At 41.8% G+C, this 15803-nt stretch overlaps 1 protein-coding gene across 4 annotated transcripts in view; it reads right to left on the bottom strand.

The window, feature by feature from the left end:
* Positions 1-441: 441 nt before the first annotated feature.
* Positions 442-15803, bottom strand: part of gcgra (glucagon receptor a) — a 51366-nt gene continuing 36004 nt past the window's right edge. For all 4 annotated transcript variants that reach the window (XM_051941542.1, XM_022212360.2, XM_022212361.2 and 1 more), the window contains exons 4-14: positions 13888-13995; positions 13647-13741; positions 13055-13149; positions 12668-12857; positions 11032-11191; positions 10794-10854; positions 10190-10259; positions 8342-8430; positions 8116-8260; positions 5374-5415; positions 442-5296 (exon numbers count right to left, since the gene is read on the bottom strand). In XM_051941542.1, the coding sequence (XP_051797502.1) occupies positions 4931-5296; positions 5374-5415; positions 8116-8260; positions 8342-8430; positions 10190-10259; positions 10794-10854; positions 11032-11191; positions 12668-12857; positions 13055-13149; positions 13647-13741; positions 13888-13995 (1421 nt within the window). In that variant the 3' untranslated portion in view covers positions 442-4930. The remainder of the gene's footprint in view (positions 5297-5373; positions 5416-8115; positions 8261-8341; positions 8431-10189; positions 10260-10793; positions 10855-11031; positions 11192-12667; positions 12858-13054; positions 13150-13646; positions 13742-13887; positions 13996-15803) is intronic.

Here is a 15803-nt window from a genome sequence, read left to right as displayed (position 1 = left end):
CTTCTAGAGATACATTAAAAGAGAGAAGTTCAAACCTGGGCTCCCCCTCCTGGATCCACTCTGCTTAACACTGAAGTAGGTGTCGATGTTCGGTTGACAGTTTGGGAAGGTACGGCCGTGATGCTGAAGAAGTGTTGGTAGCTGTTCTGAAGCAGGATATTGAAAAGAATGGATACTGGAAAGATGAAACAGAGCAGCTTGCCATATCCAGTGCCTTAGTCACAATAAGGACCAGAGTGTCATCAAACCGCAGATAACAATAGAGACTGAGTCAATACTTACCTCTCTTAAAAGCCAACCTACTGTTCATTCAGCATGTCCAGCCAGCCAGCAGGCGAGCAAGATTAACATCAATCTGAGAAAGTTGATCTTCACATGCTTCCTTCTTTGTAATTGAACATCATGAATGCTCACCAACACAAAAGCTGCTGCAAGTCCAAATGATCTTTCACATACATTGTAATTTATTCTTTCGCCATTTGCACAAAGCCGACACAATATATGTACTCAACTGTCAACTGTATACACCTGAATGCAGTCAGTTTTTACTGATTGGTTCTTCATACCACATATACTCCATATAACCATCTTTAAGAGAGAACATAAAGGAACATATTGATTTGGGCCTTTCAGAGAATACATTCAGACAGAACCACTTTGATCCAGGAATGGGAGTGACCCAGGCTTCAAATACATACATGGTTATGGTCACAGCTTAAAACACAGGTATTGGTTTGAAATGAAAATATCAGTATGCTTACCTCTCCTGAATACTCATGTTACTGGATGTGTATGAGATTTCTCTAATACTGTGTGAGTTATTCTTCTCTGCAAATGAAGACAAAGTCACTTCTAAGCTGCGGAGTGTGCGTCAAACTCCCAGCATAATTCAGACTATTGGATATTTACTAGCTCTATTACAGTTGCCTGGAAAATCCAGACTGACTTTATTTCTGTATTAATATAAATACAAATAAAGGCAGTCTGGCATTGTGATGATAGGAGACGATTTCAAAAAGGAGGGGCTAACGAATGCAGCTTGAACGAGAAAGAACTAATCAGCGTAACACGGATGTGAATACATGGGGTACTCTCAAGTACAACACTTATTTTTGAAAAGGCTACGCAACAAAAGACTCCTTCCGAACGATTAGCGGTGTTAGGAATAACTTTAAATCGGAGCCAAACCAAGTCGGTGTGTATGTGTAAAAGTTGCTTAAATTTACTCACGTTTGGAACGGGATTTTCCTCTGTACAAACAATGGCAAGAAGCCAAAAGGTCCGCAGGTGTTTTATGGGTAATCCAGGCGCTGAAGATGACGCAGCATTAACTCCCGCCTCCCGTGCTATGATTGGTCGTACCGAACTTTCCCGGGAGGGAAACGCGATTCAATTCGCCCAATGCCAAACTGACTCTCCTGTATCTCCTAACATGGAGATAGGAGATTACATGGAGATTCAGTTTGGATTTTCCAAGCTACTATTACAGTCCTCAGCAGATGTTGATGAAAAACAATCTGCCATTTGTTTTTGCTCACTGACTCGACAGCAGCAACTGCGGGATGTGTGAATGCACAGAGCTGTTATCTCAATGACAAACATGTCACTGTTGTGCTCTAATTTGCTCCGCACTGCAAAATGACTTTGAGGAATCACGCCGAAAACGGCTTCCAAAATAAAACCTCAAGCTGTGTCTTCCTTGCACCTTATATAGGCATCTGGGAATGTCCTTTGGTGAAACACTGTGTATGCTAGACTGAGACTGGCTCATAATGACCTCTGACCTCTGTGGGAAGCCACTTGCGCTGGTTTGTATCAACCCATCGCTCCTCGGGCTACAGCCAAAAATTCATCCTACTGCAACACATCCACAAATCTGCAACGACACACATTCATACCCTGAAAATATACTTGCACATACATACACGCCCTCCTCACAGACATGCATGAAGTACACTGACTGCAATCAAATAAAATCACCTCCATATAAACACATATATATACACACACACAGTATTTGCCAATTCTAAATTAACATTGTGCAAACTGTCATACATACATACATAGTCAAGTTCAGTTAGTTCTGGCAAAATATTTTAGCAACTCACTGTATTGTCATTAGAAAACTTTTGTTCTGCTTTTAGGGTAGAGAATTTTGTTCGAAACGTCCACACCCAAAGTAGACACAATGTAAGTGTGCATATTAAACACCGTCATTGAACATGCAGTCATTAGCACCGTCTTTGTTTTTCATACATTGCTGTGCTGGCACCGTACGGCACACACCCTTCAGCAAATGAGTCAAACAACCTAATCCCACCATATCTTTGCAGTCTTCATGCATGACAGCTTCTATGTAACATTGTAAAAACAGCCTTGTGTCGGAGGTGACGTGTCATTTTGAGTGATGACGCTCAATTCGTACTTCATGCATGTACGGCTTTGCAGGTCATGTCTGCATGTTGTATACTAACAGTCAATAGAAACTTTGAGGTAGAAATGTACGCAGAATTCTACTTGTAGGAGGGTTGTAATTATTCATTGTGGATTTACTGATGATCTAGTGCCCTGGTAGTTGAGATAATGATGAGTTGCCATTTTGTCATGATTCATTGCACGTGGGTTGGTCACTTTGCAAAAGTGAACCAAATACACACCAAGCAATACTCAGTGAGTATCTGCACAATTTGAGAATGGGTTTTGAAGGCCTATATAAAGGCCCAAAAAAGGCCACCATTGTTAGTCCAGTGAACAGCATCATGCCACGTCTATCACATGAACAACGTCTCCGGGCACTGGGTATGGTGGAGGCCGGTTTGAGCTACAGTGATGTAGCCAGGCGTATGGGCTGTTCCCAACCCACAATCAGAAGCCTGGTCCAAAGCATGCGCCGACGGATTGCTGCCTGCATCGAAGCAAATGGAGGCCATACTCGGTATTGACTGTTGTGACTTTTTTGCCGTTTTCTTTTGTGAAATTCTTTATTTTGAAATCATTCTTGAAACTTTAGATTTTTGTTTCTGTATGCCAATATGCTAAACAAATGATTCATATGAAGAAAATCCAGTTTCGGGCTTCAAAATAAAAATTATGTTGAAAAATATGGTCTCAAAGTTTTTAATGACTGTCAGTGTATATTTTCATCCTAGATTTAAGTGCACAGTTTTCCCTGTCAGTTTTCATTGCATTGGAACTGAGTGGCCATAGAAGTTCATACAGTTTGCTAAGGTGTGCGACATCTTAATGGCAAAGGGGGAAAACAAAACACACTCACCCCGAATTTTCACATAACGCGAAAGCGCCGCGCTCTTGAATCGCACTTACAACCCATTCTCTTCGATCAGACAATTTCCACTGCACGCGCTGCGGAGAGCCAGCGCCGCGTCCCTGAAGCAACAGCGCGCGCCACAGCACTGGAAATTCGCTTCAGGTCTATTTTCTGCACCGCTGCTTCAAAACCTCGTAAATTCACTTTCAAAATAAAACACAATGCACGACCTCTCGGACGCAAATTTTTTCCTATATGTTGTTATTACACTTCTGGAGGCACGAGCATCAGGTCAACAGGGTCCCAGATACAACACGACGCCATGGACGAAGAGAAATTACCGTTTTTTATATAGAATAAACCATACAAAATTAACTATTGGATAAAGAAAAGCACTCATTTGAGATCAAAACATAAATCATGTATTCACCCATGATAGAAGTACTATAAATCACAGAGCAATGTGGCTGGGTCGAGCAGAGTGACCCTGGAGAAGCGAAATGAGGTGTGGTTTATTTATTTTCTGTTTATATCATGTGTTGTTATCGTGTGGTATCGCGATTCACGCGAGAGCCTCTCCGAGGAGCAGCCCTCCCCATCCAGACGGCGCACCGCTGCGCTGTGCTTGCAGTGTGCTTTGACTTTCGGAGCAAGACGGTGGCGCTTCGCCACGCTGCCCGGCACGGCGCTATCGCGTTATGTGGAAATTCGGGGTCAGTGACCCGGAAATTCATCTGTTCCCTTTGAAAACACATCTGGCACATTTAAACGGTCACAACTGCACTCAGCAGTGTCAAAGGTTTGACCTAGATATATAAAAAAGATGGTTGGTTCCACCCCAGCTGAGTGTAGCACCCATACATATGATTATATATATGTATTTTTTATCTAAAACACATAAGAAAGTTAAGTGATGATTATTTTAGCTTGTTTATAATTCATCCTATACCATCACTTGGCCTCTTTTAATGTCTGTATGTGAGCCAGGAAGGACCTGGAGAGAGCAGCTGCCAATTTCCCAGAAGCCCTGGACGGGGCAGCTTGAACAACACTGTGGTCTGTATGAGGTACAAGTAACAGACAGTTTCATCTTTTTAGATTTTCAACCAAAGACAGAAAACTATTTACAGGTATCAGAGCAAAACATATAAAAAAAAAGCATTCTCCTTTGCCCCCTTGTTTTGTATCATTTGTTTGTCTCTTTTGTGTACACAGTTCAATGTCCAGTTTGTATTTAACGTCCAGTACCACAAAAACACAACCTTTGATAGACAGCACAAATTGAAACAGAGGTTCAAGCAAGGACTCTGTGTCTTTTTGTTGTTGCTGCTGTTTTTTGTTTGAGGTTTCAGGGTTTTTTTTCAATATTATTTTACATGGCTTATTTGCATTGAGATGCCATTGCTAAACATGCAATGGCTTATTATACTGTCTGACAAATATCTCGAGAAATCCATCCATGGGACTCAAAGCACATCAGACTTCTCAGAGTGAATATCTGCCGTATTGTTCTCTGTTCTCAGGCTGTGGTGGGACTCGATCTCCCAGTGAGGTTAATCTTCGAAGACTGCTTACACAAGTGACTCCATCAGCACAGCACCTCAGCCAATTGGGGCAGTTTGTCAGAGCCAGACAAGAACTCATCCAACTTTCTTTGTCATGTCACAGGTGGCTCTCCATGTTCTCTCTCTGCGCCTCGTAACACTGCATCTTTTCCGTGCTGCTGATATCCTCCACCAGAGAGCAGTTGCTCATGGTTCCCTTGCGCAGCGGGGACGCACACTTGCCCACCCCTTTACTGTGGACCTCGCCGTTATGGCAGTCAGCCACAAGCATGTGCCTCTCTTCGGGGCTACAGACCGGGGCAGAGGTTTTGGCGATGTCCGGGAGGTGAGGCAGTCGAGAGACATGGTTCAACAGGCTCGCTGTCTTTGTGTTGGGGGTATTGCTGTAGGTGTGTCGATATTCCTCCTCGATGTTCCTCCCCAGCTTCCAGCGCTTCCACTTCTTCAGGATCTCAGACTGCACCTAAGGAGTGACATGGGAGTAGACATTATGAATGCAATGACTCCAGAAAAATGTGTTGTGCACGTGTGGAAACTCACTTCTTTGTTGACAAAGCAGTACAAGATGGCCACCAGAAGACCCTGTGGAGAAAACCAAAATGGAGTGAATCCTTCCATTTACTCATGACATCAAAAAGTATTCACTAAAAAAACATGTTGATGCACTACAGGACAGTGGGGAGTTGCAAGTGTGTTGCTACATAACTGAATCACAACATAGCATTTGAGTAACATCTGTCTTAGGATCACACAGCTGCACTTCGTTAGTTGTTCTCAAATTTGAGTTTATGTGAACTTGAGATCTCAAAATCAAATCCATATCTTTAAATTCATGCTCTGCTAAATGAATGGCTATTACTTCATCTTGTGTAGGCCTAATTCCCTGCATCTCTGAGTTTCCCTTCTCTCAGACAGCTGTGAAGTGCTGTATTTACTTATGTGTCAGAGGGGATTACATTAACAAAGATGCAAAGAGAATCCCAAAGACATTGCATCTCTCTCTTGTAGTATGCCATCTGTCATCTGTGTCCCAAAAGCTTAAAGGTCAATGTCATTATATCAGCACGATACAATCATTTAGTAGTGTGGACAGTAGGGCTGGACCCGGATATCCCGAATATCCGAATATTCGTTCGCTACGGCACTATCCGGATATTAATTTTGGTATCCGAATATTCGCGCCCTCCCCCGTTGTCGGACGTCACCGGGCGGAAAGAATATGCAGCGTTACTGTCTTCCCTCCACCTTCGCCTCACATGGGCTCATCTCGTCTTGTGATCACATAAACATATACACATATGTCTATAACATATACACATATGTCGATCACCCCCTCCTCCCCCCAGACGAAAAATATTCGGAGCTCGTCTCTTCCCTGCGCCTTCGGCCCATTTCGGCTCATTCCGCCGTGTTCTTCGGCTCATTTCGGCTCCTCCATTCATGTTTGTAAACACCACCCAAATGGCCGGGTGGCTGCTGACTCTGAAGTCACGCTTCACTTCGTTGCATAAACACAAGACAAGATGCTGAAGACCAGTGTTTGGGAATTCTTCAGTTTACTAAAGACTAAACGAGGGCAAAATGTGGTCCCGGGAGACCAGACGAACGGATCCGACTATTCGGGCCGTCTCCGCCGCTGCGCAAACCACACGAACGGATCCGACTATTCAGGCCGTCTCCGCCATCTCCGCCGTCTCCGCCGCATAAGTAAATACAGCACTTCTTAGCTGTCTGAGAGATGAGAGAATCAGATGCAGGGAATCTGACCAACACAAGATAAAACAAGAAAAGCACTCAGAGAACACAATACTCTGCCAAGGCTGTTCATTCCCCTATACGGCATTGACAGAAATGCAGCATTTGTTCATTAGTTATTGATGCTCAAAAATCGTGACAACATAGAATGTGGCCATTTAATATAGATGTACAAACAAACAAGATGACATTGCGCTGAGCACAGCTGTGTGCTACGCGTGTGTATGTTATGTACGGATACCAAATCGTGTGACTTAAATATGTAATGGGTGGTGGGAATTGATGGGACTTGGAAACACCCCCACAATTTAGTCAATTGTTCCTTGTATCATTTCCGACGGATAGGTCTCGAGAAGACCGCAGCAGTTTGTAGCAGGATCGCAATCGTGATCGTCAGCAGGCAGCTGACGCAGTGGTCACTTGTTGTCATAGTTACAGTGACGCTGTGTCGCTATGTCATAAAGATACAGAAATGTTAAACAAATCTGTAGATCTAGACTAGAAGGTGAATCACTGCCTAAATCTAATCACTTGGTCCTTGTGCCATTTCTGACCATACTTGAATATTTCATTCAAATCCATTACTGTTGAGTAATGTTGGAGACAGACAGACAGAGAAACTAACGCTGATCATCACATAACTCCACCACGTTCCTTGGTGGAGTAATAATAGCCATTAATTTAGAATAGCATGAATTTAATGATTTGATTCTGAGCGCGAAAGTTCACATAAACTGAAATTTGATATCAAATAACAAATTGTAAAATGCTCCAAGTACCAATGTTAAGGTTTCACATCTCTGTCCCAAATCGCATGGTGTGATTTCTATATACATGTCATACAGCAGTGGTCGGCAACTGGCGGCCTGTGGGCCAAAACTGGCCCGTCAGGAATAATATCTGGCCCGCCAGATGATTTTGAAAATTTGATTTGGCACGGAGCCAAGCCAGTCCGTCACCGCAACACGAAACTCTCGTGGTCGGCTACATTTCTGCGTTCGCACTACTGGTCAGACATGGTTGTACCAGCCAGATTTCACTGAGCAACAGTGTGTGCAAAACGTGTGTCTCAGGAGTCATTTTTAATACATCTGTGATCAGAATTGAGACCTGTGTCCCAAGCAGCAGCGATCAGCTGTAGAAGCTCCGCTGCTCGCGGTATCACTGCACACCCCCACCCCACCCCCCACCCCGCTCACGGAATCGGAGCGCACCCCCCGCAGGTTGGCCCGCTGTTCGATTGTTTATAAACATTTTGGCCCGAAACCACATCTACTTGCCGACCCCCGTCATACAGGGACAAAAGTCCATCAAAGTCACCGATACTCCCCATTATTTCATCATTTTGCTCTCACTGTAACCACATTAATTTTGATTCATTGCCCTTTCAGCCACAGCCCGGCATATTTTTCCTGAACTGATTAATGATGCTGAGTAATTTCATCATTTATGCACTATTGATTGTAAAATTAATAAGAATAGAGAGACGCTTTGGTTCAAGACCAAACATCTTTTTTATCGTCCAACCTGGAAGGAGGAGAAGAAGAGTTCAATGAAGAGCCTGGTGACACGCAAACCGATGGTGGTATTAGTGGACTCGTCCGTCACAAGGATTGTGACCACCTGATGGATACCCAGCAGTGGGATCAGGGTTAGAGTTGACTTAGCCAACCTGAGATAAAGACAGGAAGCACAAACTCTAGCGGAGTGAAACTGCACACAAAAATCAAATGAAAACCTTAAAAGGACTCACCTGAACTTATAATCTGTGTATCTCATTTGGTGAGCTCGAAGTTTTGACACAAGAATTTTGATGATATGGATAAATATCAGGAAGTTGATCTGTGAAAGACAGGAAACAAGTGTTGTTAAAAGTGTTGATTGCACACATTTACTTATAGTAATTTGGGGTCATGCAGAAAGTTTTGGTTTTATTCAGACGTCTGAGATGTCATCATAAACTGTCTGCTTTAGTGAAAGCATGAACCTGGGCTTGTGCTGCTCAGCATATGGCTGCATTTGGACACAGATACACACGGGCCCAGAAAAAATAAAGAAAATAGATAATGCATCATCTGTAGTGACCATCAAAGACCAAAAATAACAAAATTCTGGCAGTAAAGAACAAACTATACATTTTAAACTCAACAAACATCAACCCAGTTTTTGTGTATAAATTTGCCTATTTATCAAGTGTTTAAAGCACAACTTGCATTGAGAATATGAACAAGAATAATAATAAGGACAAGCTGTAAAAGATAATTAATTTAGTCAGCAGACTCATTGGTATTCTCACCCTCAGCGTGTCAGGCTGTGACTGTGTCACCACATCACTGATCCCCAAAGCGCTCATAAACACACATGACCCAGACCACCCATTTTAGTAGCACTTTACCCTCCTTCCTCCTGGTCATGGGTCCAGGCTACCCATGTGCAGAAACGCCATGAGCTTTGTTCCCACAGCAATACAGGCTTTAAATAAAGTACCCCCCCCTTAAGATACTAAACAATGTGGCCTGTGGTGTGGATTGTCAATCCATGTTTTCTTCTTTGCTGTGTAGCAACTGAAGTGTCCTTGTAAAATCTGGATGTGGGCCAACACTGTAAAAGTCAATATTCATGACTTGCTTGTGTTATGAACGCGCCTACTGTGAAAAAAGATTTCCTCTTTGAGGACAGATAAACTATTTTTCTATCTTACTGACATGAATATATTAAGCATTGTCATGACAAATAATGTATTAGTAAGATGAAATGAAAATATATACAGTATACAGTATGTAGAACAAATGTAGGGATAGATATACATGAAATCACACTGCGGATTCACTTCCTCCTCTGCAAATATATACACTACAATGTGCACAGCATATATGTATGAATGTGTCATTTCATATCTGTGTGGACTCGAATGAAGTACTTATTAAGGTATTGCATGTTCTAGCAGCAACAGTCAAACATGCACAAAGTTGCAAGTACATATACTGACATGTATGTTACTGGGTGTAGTTTTTGTACAGCATGAAAAGGTTGGGATTAGGACAGAGAGGTGAACACTGAGATAGAGACCAGCCCTCCCATTCCTATAACAACTGAAACACAGGAATTCCTGCGGGATACAGGCCACTTAGCAGGACGATTAATGCATGGAAAATGCCAGGATGTCTGACTTCACGTATAGCCATGACAAATCAGACGTAAAGGCACAGAACTGACCTTTGTGAAGCACACCTTAAAAAATATCCCCAGCCACAGGATGAATAAAGGGTAGCTCAACTAAACTATTGAATAGGTCACAGAGCAAAATCATATTTATTTCATCTAAGAACCTTTGAGTCTTAACATGCTTCCCTGAAGTTAGATCTGATGCACTGCCAGCCTTTTCATGAATAAATGAAGTGTGTTTAATACTGTATAGTGTATGATTGGAGGAAAACATGCTGCAACGAAGTGGAAATGCAAGATTGCCAGTTACACATGTAGGACTTAAGGGTGAAGATAAGTTTTTGCCGTTAAATTTTTAAAAGAACGTTTTCAGAAATGACATAAGAAGATGTGAACTGAGGGTCAGAAATAGCATTAGAGAGGAAGAGGAAATTACCATAACAGCTAGTAGTATCGGGGAGCGAATTATCCACCAGAAGTTCATGTTTATATTCAGCTCCCAGCACCTGAAAAAGAAAAGCATTGAAGGGAATATCAGTCAACCAGAAACATATATTGGACACCTCACATTTTTCTGGACAAGGTTCACTGTGTAGCACATTTTGCAAAGCTGTTTTGCAACTCCAGCTAAAACAGAAAACCTTTCTCTCCCTGGCTGATGAATTCAGATGTACGCCACCGATGTGGGTTTTTAAAGCTTCAAATAACAACACAGTGTCTGTGCATTTGCATAGTGTGCCCTTAAAATCAATCTCAGCCCTTTTACTGTTAAGTACATGCCCATTAGAACTTAAGAGCACAGTAGAAAATTCAGGCGCTAGATGTTAGCATGAAATATTAAGAAGGTGCAAACAGCTCATCCTGGAAGAGGTAAAATCTATTGGTGTGAAAAAGTTATTTGCAGCCAAACCACCTGACAACTTTTTTAGACATGCTGTCGACATGAATAAGTAAAATGCAAACATTTTTTGGAGCACTTTCATGGCACGATCAGGAGTGAAAGGAAAAGGAAAGGAGAGAGAAAGCCAGCAGAAACTTACTCTTTATTTTCATACATGTATTTAACGATCACCCACGGCGCAAGGAATATTAAAGGGGTACCTGTGAAAAAATGCAAAACAGTCATTTTGCTCATCAGTGTTATAACCTTTCATCTGCTCTGATTTAACTTTGTGATGTGAAAAAAGCATCGTATAGCACATAGTTAACTTGTGTCTCCTGCTTTATTGCTTCACACACACAAACGCACACTCACAGACACACAGCAGGCCAGCTCACCCCAACCAATGCACAGGTAGATGTTGAAGTAGTTCCTCTCTGTGAACACAGTGATGACCAGGAGGTTGTGGAGGTAGATGCCTTCCACCAGCAGCCAGTAGCTGTTAGCCATGATGCTGTACTGCATCATCATGAAGGCGACGCGGCAGCCAACCGTTGTCTGCAAGATGGTAATCAGGCTTATTGCACAAATTATATAGCTGTGTGATGTTGCCTTATTTAACTGATGTTAATGGTGAGATCTTTTCCACAGCAGATGGGAGCAATGTGGGCCTGTAGCGATCATAGCGTACGAAACCTTTAATCTGCACCAGCTGTGACGCAAACACAATCTGTATGTCATTGTATTTGGTCCTGCTTTTACGAGACTATTACGAGGCTAAGACTATTTTCCATACAACTAATTTCCCTTTAACTACAAACAACCCCTTTTTTCTACTATTATAATACGTATCTCTATCACTCTGTCTTTGTATTGTATTATTTGTGCATCTTTATATGACACAACCTTTATAGGTTTGTCATGTTTTGCAAATTTTTGTCAGATCACTGTTTGTCACAGCTGATGACTTAACAGCTGCACTGAGGGGTGCAGAATTTTAAGATTTTTACAGCGCTGGTTCTGGAGAAGACGGTTCAGATTTTAAAACTGCACAGTGGCGTGGCAGTTAGCACTTTCGCCTTGCAGCTAGAAGATCCCCGGTTTACATCCCGGGATCTTTCTGCATGGAGTTTACATGTTCTCCCTGTGCATGTGTGGGATTTCTCTGGGTACACTGACTTCCTCCCACAGTCCAAAAATATGCTGAGGTTAACTGATTTTTCTAAATTGCCCGTAGGTGTGAATGTGAGTGTGTTTGTTTGTCTGTTATATGTAGCCCTGCGACAGACTGGTGACCTGCCCAGGGTGTCCCCTGCCTTTGCCCCAAGTCAGCTGAGATAGACTCCAGTCCCCCCACGACCCTAATGAGGATTAAGCGGTTTATAGATAAAGGAAGAATGGTTCAAATTTTTAAACAAGGCATGTAGAATAAAGTGATTTTGGTAGATTTTAATTTTGCTAACAGAACAGCATATTATATGTCAGATATGTATATTATATGAGCAGTTCAAGGAGCAATGGAAAGTTGAAAATCCATCCATTCATTATAATCCTCATTAGGGTTGTGGGGGGCAGGAGTTTATCCCAACTGACTTAGGGTGAAGGTAGGGGACACCTTGGACAAATCAACAGTCTATCACAGGGCTACACATCGAGACAAAGTAGAGTAACTAAGCATGTTTTTGGACTGTGGGAAGAAGCCGGAGTGCCTAGTGAAAGCCCGTGTATACACAGGGAGAACATGCAAACTCCATGCAGAAAGATCCCAGGCTCAGGCCGAGACGTGAACCAGGGATCTTCTAGCTACAGGGCGGTGGTAATAACCACCGACTCACTGTGCAGCCGCTTTAAAAATCCAGGGATTCTTTATTTTTACAGCATCTTGCTCTGATAAAATGTGTCATTTTGGACTTTTAAGAACCATCGCCCATAAGCCCCAGACTATCTTCCACTTCTTGGAGTCTGAGTACATTCCCTAAATGATTTCTGTACAACACCGGCCAATGTATGGTTTGTTGTGTAGCTGCAGATCACCCCATTGTTGACCAGTAGTTCCACTGGAGGCATAGATGCACGAGGGAATCCCTGTTCCTGGTCTCTGCTGAGATCCTGTGATGTCTGGATGGCCTCAAAAAGAGCGTCTTTGATCAGAATGGACAGTGCTCGTAAGATGAAGGAGGCAAACAGATTCATGTGGATGTTGTTCCTCATGCAGTGCAGTTTCCTGATGAATGAGAGGCAAGAATGGTCAACATGGTAATCAGTGTTTTTTTCCACCTAAATCCATTATCACCAGAAAAACTGCAATAGAGTTTTGTACATAGATATCATGATTTCTATCTGCTGTACCACTCAGCTGGAGTTGTTTCCTCATAATTTAGTCAAATTCTGAGAGTTTATTTGACTGAAAATCATTATTACCTGAAAAATATAAGGATGCCAAGAGCCAAGACTAAAGCTACCAGGGATAAAGAGTAGCCCACCGTGTACATGACCCAGATATAGCCAAAGTACGGCTGCAAAATAAAGCACAAACAAACACAAACGTGTTAGTTTTTTTCTGTCATCTTCATGAAATGATGATACATGACAATGGTCTAATCTTATTTAGTCAAATTTGTAAAATAAAACTTTTTCACTGCAGAACTATTAGGTTTATCAATTCATTGGATGTATTTTATTATAATTATAACAGTTTAAGCAAAATCTGTATAGTGGCAATACTTTTCCATAAGATAAAAACGTCAGTAAACTTTCTGTATTGCACTTGATATAAATTATTATATTTTATCTGAATTTTGAATTATGGTTTGGCAACGGGTTCTACCAAGCATTTTTTAAAAAGATTTCTTTTTTACATTGTATGAAATATGTTATGCAAATTAAAGAAAAAATGAATTCAACGATCTACATCTAATATGTGATTGCTAAATGAGTTCATGCAGACCAAATATTTGTTCTTGTTCAATTCTCTTAACCACATCTAAGATCAATGTCAAGAAATGTTTCTTACCGAACTTGGAACGTGAGAATCACACTCGGTGGTGTTCTTCACGGTCATCCACTGGCCGTTTGCATCACATTCCTGATACACCATCCCATGCTGAACTACAAACACACACAAGCAGCCTCTGTGATTTACTGGGAAGTCTAGTCTGGACAGACAACTGTCTTTGTGTGTAGGATATTTTAAAGCACCCTGCATCAACATGACTGGTATACATTGTGTATCCACAAACTCACACGTCTCTTACCTTTATGGTGCCATGGCAAATACCACGGACACGGCACGCTGACAGTGCTGTTGGGGAGTCCGTCTGGCCAACAGACATAATTGTCAACAGTCCTGTTGCACACAAGGCCTGGGGTTAAAAACAAAAAAACATTAGATATGGGTGAGATTGTTGCCTACAATCATAGCCCTTATATATTAATCTCCACTAGTCTGAGTCATAGACTACAGTAACATGTCTTTGAAGTGATGGCAGCCAGTTTGTAATAATCTTGGTCTTTCATCTTGATTTCAGAGACCCTCGTAATGACCGTATCCTTACATCACATCTTTCATCTTTAGACATTATAAATTATCTCTGCTGATTGTGTATAGAAAGTTGGATGTTCAGGTGTAGAAAATGATGCATCTTACTCACTAATGGGATGACAGAGAAGTTAGGTCAGAGCTGTGAAATAAGAGACCAGAGTGCTGGGACTGTGTGAACAGTGTGGAAAAGGGCTTTTTTTTGTTTTCTGGCTTTATCCCCCAGGTATAGAACATGTTAACTGACTGAATAATGCAACTGAAGAGCACACTTTGTTGATGGAGTGAGCACTTTTCACTTAGCATGAGCAGACAGTGAGAGTAGTGCAGCGGATATAATACTGGGAGCGACTGCAGTGTGTTATGCAGCGGTCTGAGCAGCAAATGGAAACTGCTGCTCCATCGTCTGCTAACCAGCTTTTGATAACCACCACTGTGCCACAAGATGACAGTAAATGCTCATTTATTTCTATTGTGTATGCAAAGAAAAAAACAGTTTCCTTTTTCAGGAATGTCATGGGGTTGCAATCAATAATTTAAAACTATGGTTTATGTTTCAAGTTCTAACTTTAATATCTATAATCCTACATAATCCTCGGTGATGAGTGTAATATTTATATATTAACAATGGATTGTATTATTACTTGTGACAGAGTTCAGTCACAGAGATGACAAGGCAGGGCCATAATGCAAGTTTATGAGGCACACTTAGTGTAAATACCTCATTCAAACATTTCAGTCCATAATATTTCTCTCCAATTCTCTCTTTTGTTCAGAGGTTCTCTGTGTCACTGCCCTGGGTGATTGTGCTCCTTCTCATGTTTGTAGGATGAACCTCCTCACATTTTTTGCATAAAATGTTTGACATTTGATGGGGGTACCTACTCCTTTTTGTACCTTTTTTGTTTTGGGTAACACAAGTGAATTTAGCGCTTTTATTTTGTTAAAACAGAATGGATAGGTGTGTTTTTAACTTCCCTTACTGAGTTGGACTGTAACAAGTTGGGGCTTAACTGTAATCTTTGTCACAACTGTCACTTTGGAACCTATTTTAGTGCCATTTTTGGAAAAGATAAAAAAAAAAAAAAAAACTACTCCAGAGTTGGTACTTCTGAAAAGACTAAAAAACTGCTTTATATGTCACAATACTGCTTGGTTAAACACGGAAAGGGCATCATGGTTGGCTAAATTGAGAAATGTCACAGCGTAAAGTTCACCATGACAAACACGCCATAGTTTTTTGAGTTGGTGGAGACCAAAAACAGAGACAAAAGTAAGACTACATTGGATTTACACTCATTTAATGGGAAGAAATATAACAAAATGAATTTCTTTGGCTCAATTGTATCCAAATGTGTGTTGTGTTTTCCTTGCTTTCCCACCCCTCCCTCTTCTCCCATCCCTCCACCTTGCCCTCTTCTGTCCTTCTCAACCCGCCCGGCCAGCAGGCAGATGGGTCCCCCCTATATAGAGCCGGGTTCTGCTCGAGGTTTCTTCCCTGTTAAAAGGGTGTTTTTCCTTGCCACTGTCGCCTTTGGGCTTGCTCTGGGGGTCAGGCATTTGGGTTCTGTAAAGCGTCTTGAGACGAGTTGACTGTAATTGACGCTATATAAATAAAATTGAATTGAATTG

The sequence above is a fragment of the Acanthochromis polyacanthus genome, chromosome 21 (genome assembly GCF_021347895.1).
Source record: "Acanthochromis polyacanthus isolate Apoly-LR-REF ecotype Palm Island chromosome 21, KAUST_Apoly_ChrSc, whole genome shotgun sequence".
NCBI lineage: Eukaryota > Metazoa > Chordata > Actinopteri > Pomacentridae > Acanthochromis > Acanthochromis polyacanthus.
This window is presented reverse-complemented; position numbering and strand designations above follow the sequence as displayed.